Genomic DNA, 21786 nt, shown 5'->3' with positions numbered 1-21786 from the left:
GCTTAGGTAAGGACGCTGACATGTGGAGAAGCGTCTTCTGGTTTAACAGAATACTAACCAGTAATAGTCTTCTCCTTTCCTTAAGGTTCGGCAAGAATGTTGCCTCATAATGAGTAGTGCCATGTGAGTCAAATAATTTATACACACATATTCCATTTAAGAGATAAAATCATGTCCTCTAAAAGAAGTACAAGATTTATTGATAGTTCCTTCTGTTATAAGGGAACATATGTTTATTGAAGAGATAAGTCAAATACATGGGAAAGTATCAGAATATAATCTGGCACAAGCAAGTGAATGTCTCGAGTCCACATGCCATCGGCTGGATAAGACTTGGGTCAATGAGCGTTTGGAGAGCTGAGGTAGAATTCACATATGTGAGTGGATCCAGGACATTATAACTCCTCTAACTTCCTAAATAATCTGAAAATTCTACTATTTCTGGTCCCATCCTAATTTCCTTGGAGTAAATCACCATAGTCAGAAGACCAGTCCAGAAATGCAAGCCTGTTTCCAGGGCGAACATGAACCTAACGGCACAGCTCATTTTGTCAGATCATCATCAGCTTTCACAGGATACTTAGTGTGTGTGATGCCACCTCGGAGGGAAGTTGCTTTGCAGTGGGCAGCCCCAGAACAACCTAAAAACACTGAACAACTTACAGCAAACAAACTTAGTACTTGCAATGTGCCAGCCACTAAGCTAAGGACTTCATATAATATATTATCTCATTTAATTCCCCCAACCAACCTTACAATGTCACTGTTACCTCTATTATAAAGATCAGGAAACTCAGACCCAGAGAGGCAGTTCATTTTGCACATAATCACACAGCTGGTAGATGGTGATGGGTGCCAGTACCAGAATTCAGACTCCAGAGCCCATGTCCTGGAACTCTAGACTCTATTGCCTTTCTGCCTCCTAACACTTTTAAAATTGGCTCTTGATGTCATAACATAGGCATCTCAAAACATATTTGCCTCCTTATCGTGAGCTTTTGACCAAAAATTACTTATTTTAATGTTTAAGTAGTTGTTACAGAACCAATCCTAGTAACAACCGATGAAGTGCCTGGTGGATGATGTGCACGAAGGCCACTCATTTATAGTCCCTAGCACATCCACTAGGAGCTCTCTGTGCCTCATCTAGAAGATGGTAATAATCATAGTACCTACCTGCCTCACAGAAGTTCTGTGATAATTCAATGAGATAATACATACAAAGCACATATTAATCACTTAGGATCCTGCAGATAAGTGCTTTATAACTTTCAGCTATAAAAAAAAAAAAGAAAGGAGTTCCGGCCACGATGGAGGTGTAGGTAGTAACCTTTTACTTCCTTGCACAACCAAAAGGAGGATATCAACCAATCTAAAATCAATAAACAGCCAGAAGTGCCAGAAAATCAAACGGCATGGAACTCCGACAACCAAGGAATTAAAGAAAAAAATCAATCAGAACAACCAGACCAGTAAGGCGGAGGACCACAGGGGCAGCCAGCAGAGAAAAACCACAGCAAGTTTCTGGACTTTGGGGGCGGGGCTAGCTGTGGTGTGGTGACAGACTGCGCAGGCGGGGCTGACTTAAGGGGAAACTGAGACTCAGAGTTGATATGGTGTTTGCTACATTGGGAGACTCTCCCAGTCTCACACAAGAGTCCATGGAAAAGTGGGCTAGGGACAAGCAGGTGCGCTGCATTGTTCCTTCTCTGGAGCCTCCCCCACAGTGCAGCCAAGAGGGTTGTCCTGCCCAACTGAATTCCTAAGGCCCGACCCCCTTTCAACTTAGGTGTGCCAGACAAAGATATATGGCCCAAAGGAAAGAACAGAGCAAAACCTCAGAAACAGAACTAAATGACATAGCCAACCTATCCGATGGAGAATTTAAAGCCCTGGTAATCAAAATGTTCACAGATCTGATTGAGCTTGGTTGCAAAATGAAAAAACAAATGAAGGATACCCAAAATGAAATAAAGGAAAATATTCAGGGAACCAACAGTGATAGGAAGGAAACCAGGACTCAAAGCAACGATTTGGAACAAAGGGAAGAAATAAACATCCAATGGGAATAGAATGAAGAAACAGGAATTCAAAAAAGTGAAGAGAGTCTTACAAACCTCTGGGACAACCTGAAACACTCCAATATCTGAATTATAGGGGTGCCAGAAGGAGAACAACAACAGCAAGAAACTGAAAACTTATTTGAACAAATAATGAAGGAAAGCTTTCCTGAACTGGCAAAGGAGATAGACTTTCAGGGAGTCCAGGAAGCCCAGAGAGTCCCAAAGAAGTTGGACCCAAGGAGGAACAAGAGGAACACACCAAGGCACATCATCGTGAAGTTAACCCAAGATTAAAGATAAAGAGAAAATCCTAAAAGAAGCAAGGGGAAAGGAGACAGTTACCTACAAGGAGTTTCCATAAGACTATCAGCTGCTCTCTCAAAAGAAACGTTGCAGGCAAGAAGGGGCTGGAAAGAAGTATTTGAGGTCATGAAATACAAGGACCTACATCCAGGAATATTCTACCCAGCAGAGCTATCATTTAGAATGGAAGGGCAGATAAAGTGCTTCCCAGATAAGGTCAAGTTAGAGGAGTTCATCATCACCAAGCCATTATTATATGAAATGTTAAAGGGACTTATCTAAGAAAAAGAAGATAAAAAATATGAACAGCACAATGACAACAAACTCACAACTATCAACAGATGAACCTAAAAGAAAAGACAAACAACGAAAACAAAAACTAAGCAATCAATTAGAATAGGAACAGAATCACAGAAATGGACATCACATGGAGGGATTTCAGTGGGGAGGGGAAAGAAAGGAATAGGGGGGAAAAGGTACAGGGAAGAAGAAGCATAATTAGTAGGCATAACATAGACAGGGAGAGGTCAAAAATGGTATAGGAAACAGAGGATTCAGAGAACTTATATGTACAACCCATGGACATGAACTAAGGGGGGGGGATGCTGGAGGGTTAGGGGAGCAGGGTGGAGGGGGAATAAAGGGAGGAATAAATGGGAAAACTGTAATAGCATGATTAATAAAAAATACTTTAAAAAATAGAAATCCTAAGCCATATAGTCTTCTGAGCCATATTCTTCCATTTGGCTCTGCGTAGTCTCTACCCATTTTAAGGTGGCAATAAGTAATCATCTTACATAATTTTCAATGATGAGGACAAGGCAGGTGGAACATTAAAGGCCAAAGAAAGTGGGATAATATGTACCCATATAACTTTTAAAAAAAGATTGAGTGCAAATTCAAGTTCTTGGATTCCAAGATCTTGATCTTGAGATGTAGAAGTCAGAGTTTCAGAGATACAACACACATGACATGCTTACAGTGTTCCATAGGAAAAGGCCACCACCGAGTTTGTAGAAGTCCATCAATCTGTGGGAATGACGGGGTGGGCCTGTGGTAAACAGGCACTAGCCAGGGAAGGTGATCTGAAGTAGAATGACTGACAGGCTCAACTACTCAGCAACCATTGAAGAAATTCCATGTTGGGTCCAAACTTACCTTTCCAATTTTTTTCCCCCCTAAACCCAAATCCAGTGAGTCAACCAAATTCTTCTTCAAGCAGTGCCTCCTTCAAATCCTCAACCCACTCCCAGTCCCGTGTTACTCTGCCATATCTATGTTCCTCTCCCTTTCCATCTAACGTCCCAGTGCGCACCCACCAGCTTTAGGACCCAGATCTGCTTCCTCCCTGGTGCTTCCTCTAAACGGCAGCACTCACCACCCGCCATCCACTGAAACCAGACTATCAGCACCTCCCACGGAAAGTCAGTACAATGGGACTGTGGAAATAAGAATAAAGAAAAATAATAAACAGGGAATCAGAGACTTGGATCTAGTCCTAAGCTTGCTATTAACTAGATGAGAGGTGATGGGTAATTGTTTATCTTTGAGCCTCGTTTCTCATCTATAAAACAAGCTTTTTGAAAAAAAATCACAGAAACTCCTTAATTCTGAGGGAAGCAGTCATTCAAAGTGACTACACAAGGCATGCCAAGGCTGAAATTTGCAGCCTCCTTCTCCTCATTTTGTACACTCATCAACTGGAAACCCTATGTTTTCCTCTTCATTGTCTTTTACTTTTCCTTCTTCATCTCCTTTAATTATCTCCCACATCTGTTGCCTAAACATCCACTGACAGCTGAGTGCTTGCTGAATGTTGATCCCCAAAACTGATCCCAAACAACAGATAAGGAAATGGAACTTCACTGCAAAAGATCAAATACCCCCGCATGGTGAGAAGGTCACAAAGAATAGTATTAGGGGAAAGTGCCACTGTAGAAATGCCAACTTAACTGTTTGACTTGTTACCCTCCTGAGGTTGGCCTTATTTGGATATGCTCATCCCACGGGGGTTTGTACCTGCTCAGAAGGGTCTACTCCCACCTGTAGACTTGGGGCCTGAACCAGCTGCAGATCATCAATGGTTCCCAAAGAAATTCTGAAATTTGAGTCAAATTCTCCCAACTGCTGCAAGCTTTCCTCCTTTCTTCTCCCCACCCTCCTTAGTTCAGCTCTAACTCAAGAGATGGATTCTGTGGGATCACTGGTGACAAGACTAAACCCAATAGTTTAGGCCAGTGCTCCCTCAAACCTGTCCCCTCAAGGATTTCTGCTCCTTCCTGTAGCAACTCACAGGGACTGACTTTGAGGGGTCCCGTGGAACACCATGGAAAAGTAATCTTCTGAAATGCCAACCTACTTAGCTTCTTTCATTCTATGATCTGAAAATACCAGAGCAATAATTTTCTGAGCTTCAGTTTCCTTACGGGGAAATTATGTCCATTATATGAAATTGCTGTACAGATTAGGGATAATGTACGTAAAAGGACAAATACTGCTTTGACAAACCCTTAGTAAGGGTTCCTTGATTACATTTATCACAGCTATTATCACTAAGTGGACAATTGCATTTAAGGCAATAGAACATCCTACAAGGCTTTTAGAGAAAGTATGAAGAAACAGGATCTAGTGATTTGAAGCTCATTTATAAGGCACTACCTGGGCTACAGTCTAAATTTGCAACACCCTTTCCATCTTCTCAATCCACCAGATTCTGTCTTTCACCTAAAAGGGCAGCAAAATTACATTAAAACCACAGACTACAGTCCATATTCCAAGAAACAGTCTACCAAATCAATGGAGATAGAACTAAAATACAGATTTCCAAGAACAGGTGTGTGTTTTATACGTGATTTGTCCTATTTACTATCTAAGGATATCGCTATCAGGATGTTAGTTTCTAGATTCAGTAATGATAGTGCCTATTCAATTTTTAAAAATCGGTAAATGTGGCCAAAGAAAATTCAAGACATTCTGCTAATCTTATTAAGGAATCTTCCCAAATTGTGTGCCACTACCTTCTGGTACTCCTAGTCCTGGGAAACTCCATTGAATTTTGCTCAGAACTTCCCTATAAAAACCACCCAGCATAGCCTTCCTATGACTCAGCCATTTGGTTTAATTTAAACAGATAATGAAATGTTTGATAGCAATTATAGGAGACAGTTAACTCATAAGAGACAATTACTCATCAGACTCACTGTAGAGCTGTGAAGAGTGGGAAAAACGAAAATTTCACAAAGCATAGAAAAGTGGCAAAGAGGCATTTGGCAAATGAACCACTGCTCAGTTGTCAGGACTTTGTATGAAATATTAATAAGGGCTGTTGTCCGAACACTCACACGGGGCAGCACGCACCTCCTCAGCCAGTAATTATATAACAGAAAGCAAGAATTCTCTCATTAGTAAGTGAACATTCACTTTTGGCTTGTGATGAAAGCCTTCTGTACAAGATGGCCAGATTTATTTGGTTCTTTGTTCAAGCTCAAAGTCCTGCCAAAGTGGTCTTTGGTCACATGGTCTTTAAAGTCCCCATTCTGATTCAAGGTTGTGGGTGTGGCAAAGTAAAACTCTCTGTAGCATACCTGGTTTGAGTCTGCCTACCCATATACACACTGCACAGAATATATGTCAAGAAACACCTGGATACCAATTGTGTGCACAGTTAAGAGGAATGTAACAAAGATTACAACATGGGGTATGCAACCACATTTCCAAAAGAAGAGGTCTTCTCAGATTACAACTTCCCTCGGATGTCTGACCTACAGTTAGCCCCCAGGAAATGTCGACTTTTTTCATGTTTAAATGGTTAAAACTTTTATTTTGTAAATAGAAAATAGAATATGGGACATAAAACTGTTTCAGCATAAAAATAATAGCCATTCATTCACGCTGACAGTCAATTAAATTTGGGTCCTTAAGTACATTTCTAATGATCTACCTCGAACAACTGTTTTGTCTTCATCCTGTTGATTTTACATACCCCTGTGGTGCACAAAACTATTTTTCTACCAAATGATCTTCCCCCAACACATCCCTAATGGTTCAGGCCTTCCTTTCTTTGCCAATTTGCTGACATAAACAATAGAGAAATGCAATTAGGCAAGGCCATCTCATAGCTTCTAGATGCCTCTTCCTTCCCCTGTTTTGTAGGCCACCCCCAACTCATCCAACCCCCCAAAACTCCAGCAAACCACACTTAGTCCTGGAGTGGTAAGCTTTCTCTAGACTCCCCATGGGACTCTACCACTGGGGCAGATGAAGAGCGTTTCAGAAATGGGACATTAAATTGTGTGTCAGGGAATATTATGTTCTGTTAAACTTCTAAAGTATGCAATTATTTGACACTCCAGGTATGGCCTACTTTAGAGTTTTGGAAGTAGTACCTTGAGATTCCATGACTGTCTGTTAGGTTTTCCTTAGAAAATCCACCATTTTAGCTAAGAAAGTCAAGAAAGAATACTCTACCCCCTTGCCACATCCCTTGAATTAAGAATCCAGTGACATTTTTTGCATTCTGAAGGGGTTCCTTGGCAAAAGACCAAATAAAGCAAGCAAGGTGTGGAGGCTATCTAGGAAAAGAATGGTGATGTCTTCATCTGTGTGTCAAAGGTAGGCCAGTTTGGCCCTGAAAAAAATATGGGTTAACATTACTGGTTGAGGAGTGGCTGCATTTTTTTCTCAATGGGTAATTATTGACATTATAATTCCAGAGTCAATTCTGTACCCCAGAATACAGACTTCCACATAAGACTTACTACCATTCTATGAGGGGGGACCCAAAGTAAACCCAGAATTGTCTACTGGAGGTCAGCCCCTTGTAGTACAGGCTCTCCCCACTAGGTGAGTGTTCTAGGAACCCATCTGTATCAGTGTGCCAGATGGCATTGTTGTGAGAGGCTGCGTTAGGCTTCAGTGAATTTTTTTTGAAGGCTCTTTCAACATGTTTGCCCATTTCATGATGGGTGATTTATGAGCACACCTGCCCACACTGCACTGGGTGTTCAGCAGTGTTTGATCAAAAATAGTATGACCCCTGTGCCCCACCCTCCCTATTCCCCGGATCTCACCCTGAGCAACTTTTTTGTTTGTCTGATGAAAAAAGTCCTCAAATGGAAACATTTTGTTGATGTGGAAGAGGTGAAACAAACAAAAAAATAGCAGAAGCACTAAAAAGCATCAAAATTGACGAGTGCTTTGGGAGGTGAGAGGGAACTGGAAGACCCAGAGAAAACCCTCGTAGATGTGTGTGGGGAGAATGGGCAAACTCCACACAAACCCTAGCTAGGAATGAACTTCTTTTCCCTCATCAATGTTACAATGAAACAACATTGAATGAAACAACTATTTGAGGGCCTGCTATTACATTAATCACCAGATCATTTTTGATGATCACCCACAGATACTACTATGCAAATATGTTACTATGTAACTCAAAATAAGTAAGATTTAAAAAATGTATGCAACAGAACATCCCTTTATTTAAATGTTACTAAAATTCCCGTTTACAATGCAATCGAAGTGTTCATATAAGTATATAAAATATATTTATATAAAGACATATTTTTAAAATTTTAGTAATTAAAGAGGGCTTCATTGATCTGTGAATTTTTAGCTTTTCTCTCTCTGACAGGGTGAAATAGAGTTATTCCATTTGTTCACTAGTACACAAAGGTCCCATATATCTTTCTGAAATGCTTCTGAGTTCAATGTATTACTTAACCACCAAGCACCACATCTGGGCCTGACATAGGTAAGCTACTCAATCAGTCTACTGACTAAAAGAAATGACAACGTTGTATAAACATGCACATTTTCTTTTTTTTTTAATTTTAATTTTGTATTGTTATTCCATTACAGTTGTGTGCCTTTTCTCCCCATCCCTCCACCCCACCCCAACACGCACATTTTCAACACATAATTTCAAGCAACATAATCCTTTAAATGAAGCATGTCTTGTGATTGGCAAAAAAAAAAAAAAAAAAGAATGCCTTTAACAAAGGGTAAACCAAATGGTCAACAAACATTGAAGATTTAAGACACTGCTCTGAGTCTTGAGAGAATTCCAAGGGGAATAAGACATCTTTTTGTGCCTTGGCAACATTATTCCATAACATGGGAGAAGGACCCCATACGCCACAAATAAATTGGAAAAGAGAGCTAAAGTTTCCAGTTTCATTTTAGTAGGCCTCATTCCCTAAACTATGTTTTATTAGCATTATTTAAACCTAACTTTATAATATGATATTCTATTACTCATAATTGTTGTTTTCTAACATAATTACTATTTCTAATCCTGAATAGAACAGAATTTTTAGATTTTCTACTATTAAAACAAAAATTTAAAGTATCTATAGAAGGCTATGTTATTCCATAAAAATTCAACTCTAAACTTTTATCCAAATTTAATAGCTTAAACTATTTAGTTACTTTTATTTATATGTTAGGGTAGCACAAATATCCAGGCTTTAAAGGGATGAGTCTAGCCCTGGCTGGTGTGGCTCCGTCCACTAAGCGCTGGCCTGCGAACCAAAGAGTTGCCTGTTCGATTCCCAGTCAGGGCACATGCCTGGGTTGTGAGCCAGGCCCCCAGTAGAGGGTGCGCAAGAGGCAACCACACATTGATGCTTCTCTGCCTCTCTTTCTCCCTCCCTTCACCTGTCTAAAAATAAATAAAATCTTTAAAAAAAGAAAATATTCATTATTATTACAAAAGGGATGAGTCTATAAATGTGGATACCTGCCTCCAAATTAGCAAAATAATAGAAAATCTCATATATCTCACTTTCTTTTGAGTTAAATATCCAAGTGGCAAACAAGTTATTCAAAGTTTGTAAGTTCTCCATATTTTAGATGAGAAATCAGACATGTATGAAAACAGTTACTTCTCAGAAATTCCATAACTCACCATAACTTTCAATGTCAGAACAATATACTTTAAACACAAAATAAGGTAGAGCTGAAATTGCAGGACGAATCTAGAAAATCAAGTAACCACTTCTATCCATTTATGCTAGTTATATCTTGTTTACTTTTTATCAAGCTAAAATTTTTAACAGCAATTCTCCTAAACAGTCTGCAAGTAGAGTTAAAAGCAATAAAGCAAATATGTGGCATACTGACAATTCCTGGGCAACACAATAATATTGTTTTACCTACCAATTCTATTCCTATTTGTCAGATTAGCTTCCATTAACTATCATGTGTACCATTCCTTCAAACTAGACAAAAATGGAAAAAAGCAAATAGGACTCAGTCATCAACAGGAGGCAAGGAAACACTGCACGGTCAGCAGAGGGTGAGGATGTGTTCATTCTGCCAGCACACAGTGAGCATCTGCTATGTGCCAGACACCATGCTCGGCCACAAAGACACAGAGGTGCTGTCCGTCAGCTCAGAGCTGGAGAGCAGATGCACGTGTACACACCTGGTGCCGTAAAAGTGGGCTACACAAAGTGCTGTTCACACGGCGGAGGGCGAGGGGGTCAGAGTGAGGCAGTCAGGAAGCTTCATAGAAGGTGACACAAGAGCTGAGCCTTGGAGGATAAAGAAGGACTTCTCAGGAAATAGAAAATGGGTAGAAGTGCCTTTTGGACAGATTGAGGAGTATGAGCAAAGCCCCTGAAAGCCCCATGATCATCTGTGTTGGGAAGATCTCATATCATATCCAATGTTTAGAAGATGAGAAAGGGGAAGACCAGTGGTAGAGCCGAAGTCTGGGGGTGCTTAACTGGAAAACAAGAGACTGGCGTTCAACCTGAGTTCTAAATGATGGCTCACAGGGTGACCTTAATTCTGTCCCTGTGCTCCTAAAGCTATCAACTCCAGAAATCAATTAGAAATGAGTAGGGAAGAATAGATATCACCTACCTCTTCCCAAGGCAGGCAAAGTCTTTGCCCCCAACATACAGCACATACCTTCTGCCAACTCCCATTGATGTTCATTAAAGAATCTTGAGACCAGGTGACAAAAAGTACTTGAAAGTTATGCAAGAAACTACCTGTCCCTACCTTGCTTTTGAATGGTTATGGTTACAGGGATGCCAGAACCACTTGATTGCAGGTTGAGGGATACCGTAAATGGTACAAGTCAGGATTTGTCTGCTGCCCAGTGGGTAGAGAATTGGTTCTGGAAATGATGACACAGCTTTCTCGTAAATCTGGGGTTTCACTGGAAAGAAGATGAAGAACGGGACAGAAGTCAGAGCTGTTCTAATGACTTGCTCCTGGGCCACAGAGGTGAGGACCACATTATCACTGGTTCTGATGTTAGGGAAGCAAACACATGAACAAACAACAAATAAGCGCTCATACCTGTCATTACAATGCCAATTTTTTAAAAAGTAGAAATGTTTGGAGAACATTGAAAATTGATCCTATGGCAGGTATGATTATAATGATACAAAGCTACATCACTTATGGAAGATAACAAGTAGACATGAAATACTTATGATGGGACATCAGTGGCTTTTAAAATAATTATTTACAAATTTGTTTTCTTTGATATTGTTATACTGATTTTTGATTTATAAATTTTCTTTATTTTTACCTATACCAGAATCAGGAGAAAGCCTGAACAGTAAACTTACCATTTACGAGTAGAGCAGCTGTGAGGGTTTTAACCACATTAGACTGCTTTATGCTCAGCAAGATTGTGTAATTCCCTGCATCTTCGGCAGCCACATCTTTAATAATTAACGAATAGCCACGAACCAAATAGCGAGCAGATTTCTCCGTCACAGGTAACCCGTCTTTTAGCCTGTGGTTAAGCGCATGATCAGTAAGTCACTTCACACTGCCTCTCAGAGGTCACTTCACCACACTGCCGTTTATGTTCATGAACTCAGATTTGTGCCTTTGAAGCCTTCAATCCTCAGCATCATTTACAAAAACTTATACACTAACTTTTCAGTAAGGCCAGGTGTGATTTTTAGACTGTGGCATTTTTATAATTCTTGGCAAAAAAGAAGAAATAAGCTGAAGGGAGACAGAGAGGTGATGGTTCCATGTACCCTTAGGTGTTCTGGTCGCCACTGTGACTTAAGCAGTAACCCAGAAGCACTGGCTGATTCCCTCCAAGATGTTTTCCAGAGTTTTCCATGAGGCTCCACCAGCAATAGAAGGGCCATTGTAAGTCAGATCAACTAGATCACTTCTCCAGATAAAAATAAAAATAGACTTTCCTATTGTGATCTCATGTGGAGTTCTTATTAGCTATATAAATGGTCACAGCAGTTGTCCCTTTCAAAAACTAGAGTGAAATCAAGATTATCAAGATTTTTCCCAAGGAAAAATAGTTAAGACACAAAACTCACAAACAAAAGGTATAAACTTAAAAAATGATTTTAACTGTAAATATAGAAGTGATGCCTAGATATCAGGCAGCTGCTTCCAGTACTGAGAATCAATCAGGAGGCCCGAGCGCAGGGCCTGGCTCGGCCACTGCATGCTGCGCACCTGTGAGAGCCTCAGTTTCTCCAAGTTTTCTATAGAGTTTCTCAAAGATCTCTTTCAACTTTAAAGCTGTAAAATTTCATTAAACTCCACAGTTCTTGAAATGAGCAATTTATACTCTGTCAGGAGTTTTCTGTGTTCTGTATAAAGGTCTATAATACTTACGGAGGTATTACTTCCTATGCACGCAAGTATTACACAGTCCTGCAACCAAATCCCCATTACTGATGGGTCTCAGTTCCATCAGGAACCTTAAAATGTGTTAAAGCATTTAAACGACAAGTCCGTATTTTTAAAAACGGAGTAATATTTTATTTTATTTTAGGTCTTGCTACTTAGTGGCTATAGGAATTAGTGCTGTTTAATGGACTCTTAGACTCAGAAAGAGGAAATATACCTCCTGGAGAGATTAAATTCCTGTTAAGGAATAACGTACACTAATGGGGAATTCACTATTAAGCTTCCTAGATATTATGAAATTCCCCTGAAAATCTCTTTTCTACTGCCACAGCATGAAGGGGCCTGGCACAAATTTAATTTTCTTTTTAATTACCTATTAACTATTTGAGGAAGCTGAAAACAAACAAAAGGCTCAAATGATAATGAAAGCAGTAAGCTCTGGTCGAGGAGATTCTAAAATGGTACCACTTCCATATTGTATGGGTTGTTTTCCTAATCAGCTTTGTACTAAACTCTTTGTTTAAAATGTAATAGAGCCAAAGATACTGGCATTCAAAAGTGCTTTAAAAACGACTGCAGATTATAAACGGATTACATTGTTTCACATCAGGTGTTGTGCAAGCATAAAAAAACTGCTTAAGGAGTTTCTGAATATGTAAATTTTGAGCCAAAACAAACACAGTTAGTTCAAGTAGGTGCATTTGTCCCCCACCCCTGCAACTGAATTAAGTCTTCTCTCAGTGTTTGTTTAATTTTACAACAAGACTGGAACTTTCATCCCAGTTGTATATAAAAGAATTTTTTTCAGATAATAAAAGAATTACTATCCTCGTCACAAGGGCCACTTCTTCAGGGTTAATAGAGCATGTTATTTATTCAGGAGGCTTCCTAGTCATTGCCCAACACGTTCCATTTAGAGGACGTTGACATCATAGGAAGGTTTAGAGATGCAGAAATTTAGTCCGAGTGCATGAATGACTAAGCTCATTGAGGGCAATGAGCGCTCAAACACCCTAGTCCCCACTCCATCCTGACCCGGTGCTGCTCCTCCCTGCAGCCCATCCTGCCCACTCCACTCCCCGCCCAGACTCAATGCAGTTCTTAGCTCTCCACTGCTGTCTGAGGCCTTATCTTGATTGTCTTTAGGAATTCAAGCCAGTGAGCTCCTGCATCTTCAGATTTACAAAGCTTATCATGAAAGGATAGGAAAATAATTTTGATCCTACCATGCCACTTCTGGTGGGGGAAATGCCTTCACTTTCATAGACAGCCGGTAAGACTTCTTGCCAGCTACAGTTTCAAGCACCTGCTGTTTTCGATGATTCACAGTGATGAATGCTTTGTCTTTGAAAGAAGTGATAGATATATTAAAACAAGAACAAAAAAAACCCCAACTGACTCTATCATTAAAGGAGGGTGCAACCAATGAATAAGTAAGCAGAGCTGAATTCTCAACGAGTCCAAACAGTGATGAATGAGTAAAATAATTTCAAAGTGCCCTAACCGGTGAAAAACCTTCACATTAAATGCTTGCAAGTCCCAGAAGCACAGAAGCACTGTGGGCCAACAGAGAGTGAAACACCGTGTCTACATCACAATAACAAAGAAGCAGAAAGAGACTTCTTAATATCTCCCAGGCCGAATGAGCATGATGGGAGAAAGTTGCTCAGGCACCCTAAAACAACTAACTCGATATAAAAGTCAGCTGGAGAACATCACAACAGCACCGAAGGCATTGATAGAATTCTTGTCTGTTTTTTGCTCCTCACACTGTTTTGCTTTTCAACAATGAAAAGGAGTAAGTAAGGTTTTTGGGATTTCTAAAGAGGGTTAAGTATTTTCATAACAGAATTTGCCTTTTGGAATTAAGCAACAATATTAGGATTTCATGAGAGTAAAACCAGTGATAAAAGAGCATCAGTTCTAAGTAATTTATCACAGCATATTTTGATTTCTCTAAATCAGAGTAATACCTTAGAAATTTTCCCTTGAAAATAAGGGTAAAAATGATCCTGTTTTTCCATTTTGTTTATAAGCAACACTAACTAAAGGATTTCATATACATTTTAATATGACCTGAGTTATTACTAACCACAATAAATTTGTAAGGAAAAGAGTCTCTGTTCAATTCTAAAGTATTCAATTTAAAGAGCACATAATGTGATTTGCTTTTTGGCAGGGGGTGGAAAGGGACAACACTGTGCCTTCATTCATGCAGTGTCCCTTTGGCCAAAAGAAAGTTTACTTGGTTTATTGAACGCCCACCCCCACCACCCCACCCGCCCTCCCCAAGACGGCAATGACTAGAAAACAGAGCTTACCATATACGCGCACTGAGGTGTTAACAGATTTGAAAGATGGGCCACTCTTCACCTTACAGGTGTAAATGCCTTTGTCTTTGCTCTGCACTTGGTTAATAGTAAGAACACTGTAGAATATATTATTGGCATGGGAATTGCTGTGGTCAAATCGTTGCCTTATAGAGGCACTCTTATTTTTCTAGAAAGAAAATGTATAACAATGTAGAAGTAGTAATTGTTCAAAATTGAAGTGATAGCGCTTCATGGATTATTACTGAGATCAACAGTTGATGCTGAGAAGCAAACCCACCTGGAGCAAGAGGTTTGAAAATTATTTCTCTGTCTGGATATTTGAAATACGTGCCATGGTGGTATTTTTGAGCAATTCCTCTTCTTCGGATGGACTTTCACGTACATTATCTCAATCATTTCTCACCACTACCCAGTCAGATTGGCAGGATTTTTGTCCTTTTACAGATGGACACTGAAGTTGTCAGGGACACCAGCCAAAGTAGGCAAGAACTAGTCTTGGTAGTCTTCTCTCCAGCACACACACTTCTCTAAACAGTAACACGTTTTCCAGGCACAGACCTCACACACAAATGTGGGCAACAATCCTCTTTAACATCCACCTTAATGACAGTATTTCTCTTACTAAATCACCATGGGAGTTTTCTTCTGCTTCCTTACTTGAATTGAAGGAAAAGGTCGTGAGTCCTGGCCACACCAACTAAGGTATAACACTCCCAGTTTCATTATTTCACCGTTTGAGCCATGCTTGCCAACTTCTGCTAAATCACACTAAATGGATCTGGGGACATGCAAAGCCATCAACACGGTTAGCCACCACCTTGGGGGTGCTGTCTTGCATTTGCTTCTGGGAAGACCTGGAGCAGGCCTCAGAGTCTGCCCTGTAAGCTGGCCACACAGTGACCACTCCTGGTTTTGAGAAGATGAGGTCACATTGCCCTTTCTTTTCATTGTCCCTTCCTCTTTTTTATTTTTAAGCATTATATTTTATAGCACATAATATGTTATTTCCTTCTATCCATTCTTTCTCATGAGGTGGCATACAAAAAAAAAAAAAAGACTTTGAAAACTGTCCAGAACTTTGAGTCTTGAACTTCTCTCCCCTGCACCGTGTTTAACAACTTCTGCCCACTTGTCCTTTTACTGCCTTGTTGGGACAGACACACGTCTAGGACATTTTCTTCCTTCTCAGCAGTAACCAGGCAGGAAATGTCAATCTCCACCATCAAAAACCAGACACTCAGTCCCCTAAACTAACAGACTGAGGGACTTTCAGCAACTCACAGAAGTGTTACCTCCCCTTTTCCCTTTGAGAATGCTTTCCTTTCCAAGTTTGAGTAACACTGATATTGTTTTTGCCTTGGAAAACAACTGGTCCTGTGTTTTAGAACTGAGTTGTCCAGTACTGTAGCCACCAGCCACATGTGGCTATTTAAGTTAAAAGTGAACCAAGTTAAAAATTCACTTCCTCAGTCACACGAGCCACATTCCGAGTGCTCGTTAGCCACATGTGGCTGGAAGTTACTGTGCTGGACGGCAGTGACATCGAATATCTCCGTCAGGGAAAGCTCTGTTGGACAGTGCCACGTTAGAAGGTCATTGGCTTTCAGTAGACGTGTTATTATACTCTTACTTAAGAGTAGCAACACTAACGGGATGAAAGTTTCTTCCCTCTTGGTACTTATTGAAAATAGTTAATTGATTGAGAATATTTGATTTCTATCAAAACCCAGAAAATATTGCCACAAGTCATAGCATTTCTATTTAAATGAAACAATACCACTTTCTAGAAGATACTTTGACGAATGAGTCCTTAATGTGTCCCACAGGGCACTTGTTATACTTTTTCATTGCCAAGTTATTCAATTTTCATGGCAAGAAATGTTGACGAAAAACAATAGCTTAGGGCTAATGCATGAAACTTTCCTACATAATTTAGTCATAAGTGAACCTGGAGCCTGGGCAATTGGAAAGACCTAACAGACAACTGTACTTGGCATGTGCCACATAAATCACGCTGACACACAAGAAAAGGGGGAGGGGTGCACTGTCAAACGTTTCCAAACAGTTTATCACGGGTTCCCCATCTACACAGTTTTAAAATAATTATTGTTTGCAAGGATGTTTAATATGTATAAGGGAACCCAACCCAAGTCAGTCTTCATTCTTCTTATTTTCTGAAGGACAGAATTGCTCCTTTGTCACTTAACAAATGGAACGCTGGATGGCTGGGTTGTATTATCTTTTCCAAACATGCTCCAATCAGGTGCCTGACTGTCTGCCAGCATCTCAAATTAATGCGCTGACAACAACTTTTTGTTGTTGCTGTTACAAAAGATAGTCCCTGCCTGGCATTAGTGGTAAATTTCTCTCATCTCTAAATCCTAGAGAATGGTTTCCAAGGATGAAACAATCCCTTTTTCCACCCAGAATCATGCAATAGAAATACCAGTCTATATACTTCAAAATGAAACCTCCAGACATCAAAAGACCGTATCTATGTATATCAGACTCATGAAATGCTAAGTAAAGAAAGCACAAACCAAACCCAAAGATTCTTCATTGACTCACACTGCCACAGCAGTCAGAACATTCTGATTTTTCCCACTGCAAAAGCACAGCGGCATTTCATTACTAAGTAGAAATACTATCTTATAGAAGAAATAGAAAAATTGGTCACTCACTTTACCAGGGTAACTCCAGGTCATTTGAACTCTTGTATTCAAGGCAGTGGTGGCAGTACAGTTGAGGGTGAGAGTATGCCCTCTAAGCAACTTGACGGGGCTTGGTGTGCTCATTTGGACGTCAAAGATTACATTGGCTACAAGCACAAGAAACAATATTTTTTTAAATGATGGTTTTATTAAGCAGATTAAACCCTTGAGCATTTTGTTTTCTGTTCATGCCTTTGGAATGTCACTTACTTCGTCGATATGTGAGATAGTTTGTCTTGTACAAATGTCCGTTGACTGTTGTTTCACAGGTCAGAAGCCCTATTTCTTTGTATGTTGCATTTGCAATTATAAAGCCCTTCCTACTGTCCCAAGTTATTCTTTTTCCATCAGGGATCAGAGTATCAAATGGAAACTGAAAAGGAAGAAACATGCTATAAGAAAATCATATTAACACTGTGGCAATTAGTTTCACTAATAGTTTGTGAAGACATAATTCTCATCTAAAATAAAAATAGCACAGGTAAAAGGATCTAGTTTGTTATAAGTGGTTCTTTAGTTTTCTTCGCATGTAGCAAGATATCCATTTATTATGATAAATTAGAGTAATCATGATAACTGATTATCAGCCTTAACAACAATCTGCCCCTACCCAGGATGGACCTAGTTGTTTTGTCAGACTTCTCGTGGGAGCCTGTGTCTCTTTGGCATCTGGGAACCTTTGTAATAATCTGGCCTGCTGGCCTGATACTCGACAGAGAAACCAAAAATTAGTATTTTTCCCGAGGGGCTGCCAGGCTATCCTCACGAATGTCTTTATTTGGAGCTGTTAACACACTGTAACTTGTCTTCCTATTTTGCATTATTCACAAAAGAGGTGGCAGTCGTAAAAGGACTAGAAATCATTCCAGATCCTCCAAGATTCAGAGCATTCTCTGGGTTGTCATTCTGAGAAGGCTGAGGGCACCAACTGCCTCTGGAGGGGAGCACCCTCCGACCCCGGACACTGAAGCTGAGGCTGCCAACAGTGAAGACAGCTGGCAACAGATGCAGAGGCCAAAGGCACTGGGATGGTGGAGTGCTCTCCGATTTTTTGAAGTATTCCCAAGCACAGTAAGTGCAAACAGAAGAAAAGAATCTAGGATCTGACTCTCCCCTTATGCCTTCTTCTAAACCCCAAGGACTTCATGTTTGAAGACTACAATATAAACAGTTCCTTGGGACTGGACATTATAAAGGGTCATTGCTGCCCAGAGGGGCTGGGACAAATCCCCTGGATGCCAAGTTGCCAGCCCAGGTTCAGACATGCTACCTACCCACAGCCACTCATGATTGTCCCAACTTGGAAAAGGAAAAAAAAATCAGTTTACTTTACCATCAGAGACCATAAAGGAAAGGCCGAACTGCATGAAGAAGTTTAAAATCTTTTCTCTATTATTTTAAAAAGTAGAGCTGACATCACTCGATCCATTTTTCATTTGTTTACATTGCTTGTTGAAGAAGCTAATCTGGCTGGCATTTGTGGTCCTGGGGCCGAATTTGTGTTCCGGAAGTCACCCGTGCCTCCCTCCCAGTGACTATGTGTAAATGGATATGTGACTATGTTATCTGAGTGTTACTCAGGTTGTAATGAATTATACCCTGTTCACGAAAAACTGAAAGAGACTTAAGGGCATACTTCATGTTTTAGAAAATCAGGATTCTACTTGTAAACTTAGGAATGCTTTGCATTCAGTGGGGAAAAACAAGTTTCTCTTCTAACTTAGTGTAAACTATTAAAGGAAAAAATTCAGAAAAATTTAAGTCAGGGATTGAAATTATGGTGCTTTAAAAATATGTGAAAACAGGTAGACTACGGTGGTTGCCGCAGTGGGAGAAACTCCCAGTCTCACGAGAGTTCCTTGAAAAGTGCGTTAGAGCCAAGCAGGCGAGCTTCACTATTCCCTCTCTGGCCCCTCCCCCACAGGCAGCGCCCCAGTGGAACAGGGATGCTTTCCCTGCCTGGGTGACTGCCAAAGGCCCCGCCCCTTACAACTTATCAGGGTCCCCCCGCCTCCGGGCCCGAGCAAAGAAATAGGGCCAAAATGAAAGAACAGTACAAAACCTCAGAAAGAGAGTTAAGTGAGGAGAATATAGCCAACCTATCTGATGGAGAATTTAAAGCCCTGGTAATCAAAATGCTCATAGATCTGATTGAGCTTGGTCGAAAAATGAAAGATACCAAAATGAAATACAGCAAAATATTCAGGGAACCAACAGTGACAGGAAGGAAACCAGACTCCAAGCAATGATTTGGAACAAAAGGAAGAAATAAACATCCAACGGGAACAGAATGAAGAAACAAGAATCCAAGAAAATGAAGAGAGGCTGAGGAATCTCTGAGACAACCTGAAATGTTCCAATATCTGAATTATAGGGGTGCCAGAAGGAGAAGAACAACAACAAGAGATTGAAAACTTATTTGAACAAATAATGAAGGAAAATTTCCCCAATCTGGCGAAGGAAATAGACTTTCAGGAAGTCCAGGAAGCCCAGAGTCCCAAAGAAGTTGGACCCAAAGAGGAATACACCAAGGCACATCATCATGAAGTTACCCAAGATTAAAGACAAAGACAATCTTAAAAGCAGCAAGAGGGAAGGAAAGAGTTACCTACAAAGAAGTGCCCATTAGACTATCAGCTGATTTCTCAAAAGAGACCTTACAGGCAAGAAGGGGCTGGAAAGAAGTATTCCAAGTCATGAAAGGCAAAGACCTACATCCAAGAATACTCTATCCAGCAAAGCTACCATTTAGAATGGAAGGACAGATAAAGTGCTTCCCAGATAAGGTCAAGTTAGAGGAGTTCATCATCACCAAGCCATTATTATATGAAATGTTAAAGGGACTTATCTAAGAAAAGGAAGATCAAAAATATGATCAGTAAAATGACAACAAACTCACAACTATCAACAAATGAACCTGAAAAAATAAAGAAAAACAATGAAAACAAAAATTAAGCAAACTAGAACAGGAACAGAATCACAGAAATGGACATCACATGGAGGGTTTTCAGTGGGGAGGGGAAGGGAAGAATGGGAGGAAAAGGTACAGGGAAGAAGAAGCGTAATTGGTAGGCATTAAATAGACAGGGAAAGGTCAAAAATGGTATAGGAAACAGAGAACTCAAAGAACTTATATGTACAACCCATGGACATGAACCAAGGGGGGGATGCTGGAGGGTTGGGGGGGTACAGGATGGAAGGGGGATATAGGGGGGGAGATTGGGAAAACTGTAATAGCATAAAAAAAGAAATTTAAAAAAATATGTGAAAACAAGCATGTGTTGAATCTGAAAGACAGGTTTGCTGACAGACTTCCACATCACAGCTTAGAAACAGTAAAATTTCCTCCAAAGTGTTTATCTTATGCTAATCTATCCATAACTGCTCTGAGTAGGATTTCATTGAGACGTAACTTTATTTCTGGCTGACAAGAGCTCAAGTAGCGAAAGACTACAGGGCTCAAAAGCTGTGGCAGTGGCTGCCTGCATCATAAACAGGTGGATGATGGGCACCTTGGAAGAAGCGCCGACAGGGAGGCCTGTCTGCGATTGGCAACGGCTCTGAGGAAGCATGTATTGGAAAAGGAGAGGGAGGCACTAGCAAATTGGAAGATAAGGCCCACTAAGGGAAAGACCTTTTATTAATGTCAATTCATCCTACATATGTTATAAGTTAGAGTATTTTCGGTATATATGTGCCAAACCAGAATCCCTAATAAAACTTGGTTTCCTCTCTCTCTCTCTTTCTCTCTAGTTCTGTTATAGACCTTTAGTTTACACGTGGGAATTTGGGAATGTTCCTTGCAACAAATCTGCATTAGGGCAAGAAAGCAAGGGGCTTGCCTGAAAAAGAGAAGTTTCATATCACCATGGCTTGTTTCATATCCATCATACAGCAACTAACATATCAGACTAAGAGGAGTTAACATCACGTTATTGAAAACATGACTTGATAATAATCAAGTGTGAGTATTAAACTGCTAGATTAAGTAATAAAAAATACTAACCCTTGATTAGGGTCCTCCTTGCACCAGGCATTATTCTAAGCGCTTTCCACAGATCACCTCACTTCCTAACAATCATGTGAGGTGGGTGCTGCTGTAATTGCTCCCATCTCCAAAATGAGGAAAATGAGGAAATTTGCCAGTTTGCCCAGCAGGTAAGTGTCAGGTGGTAAGAAGTCATGTGGGGAGGCCTGGGCCACCATAGTGGGCTCCCTCTGGTGCAGACTAGACAATTACAGAAGGGTGGTGGGACCACTGAAGGAGCAGACAGGACATGGGCCCTTACTCCCTGGGAACCTCAGGTTTTTCTTCCACTCTATGGAGTAGAAGTTAGACTCCTCTGCTGTTTCCACTGGGACATACAAGGATTGTTCTATTTCCTGGAAATGATACCCAGATGTAATAGAAGCCCAATCCTGTCTCTGATGGGCTGCACTGAGGACTTAAATTAACAACATAAAAGAGTGAATGCAAAGGGAGAAGACAGGGAGACACCCCCATCACATTTCCGTACTCAGGGTCGAGTACGGCCATAGGTGTTACAGAAAATCACTCTAAACTTCTACTGACGACCACCACCACTGCACCACACACATCCTGAGTTGCTGCTATGTGGTGGGCCAGCCTTAACTTTTCCTCTTAAAGCTCTGAGCTCTCAGGATTCAGTAGTTTTTCATTTTAGGAGCTTTTATCCAATTCTTACTCTTGGTGGCTCCTGACTCCTACTGCTAGTGAATTAG

General features: G+C 40.5%; 1 protein-coding gene across 2 annotated transcripts in view; it reads right to left on the bottom strand.

The window, feature by feature from the left end:
* FLT1 (fms related receptor tyrosine kinase 1) overlaps nt 1-21786 on the bottom strand; it is a 189046-nt gene that overhangs the window by 115763 nt on the left and 51497 nt on the right. For both annotated transcript variants that reach the window (XM_024580771.4, XM_045188069.3), the window contains exons 6-11: nt 17254-17416; nt 17014-17150; nt 14321-14498; nt 13226-13343; nt 10955-11124; nt 10377-10536 (exon numbers count right to left, since the gene is read on the bottom strand). In XM_024580771.4, coding sequence (XP_024436539.2) covers nt 10377-10536; nt 10955-11124; nt 13226-13343; nt 14321-14498; nt 17014-17150; nt 17254-17416 — 926 coding nt within the window. The remainder of the gene's footprint in view (nt 1-10376; nt 10537-10954; nt 11125-13225; nt 13344-14320; nt 14499-17013; nt 17151-17253; nt 17417-21786) is intronic.

The sequence above is a fragment of the Desmodus rotundus genome, chromosome 3, assembly GCF_022682495.2.
Source record: "Desmodus rotundus isolate HL8 chromosome 3, HLdesRot8A.1, whole genome shotgun sequence".
Taxonomy (NCBI): domain Eukaryota; kingdom Metazoa; phylum Chordata; class Mammalia; order Chiroptera; family Phyllostomidae; genus Desmodus; species Desmodus rotundus.
This window is presented reverse-complemented; position numbering and strand designations above follow the sequence as displayed.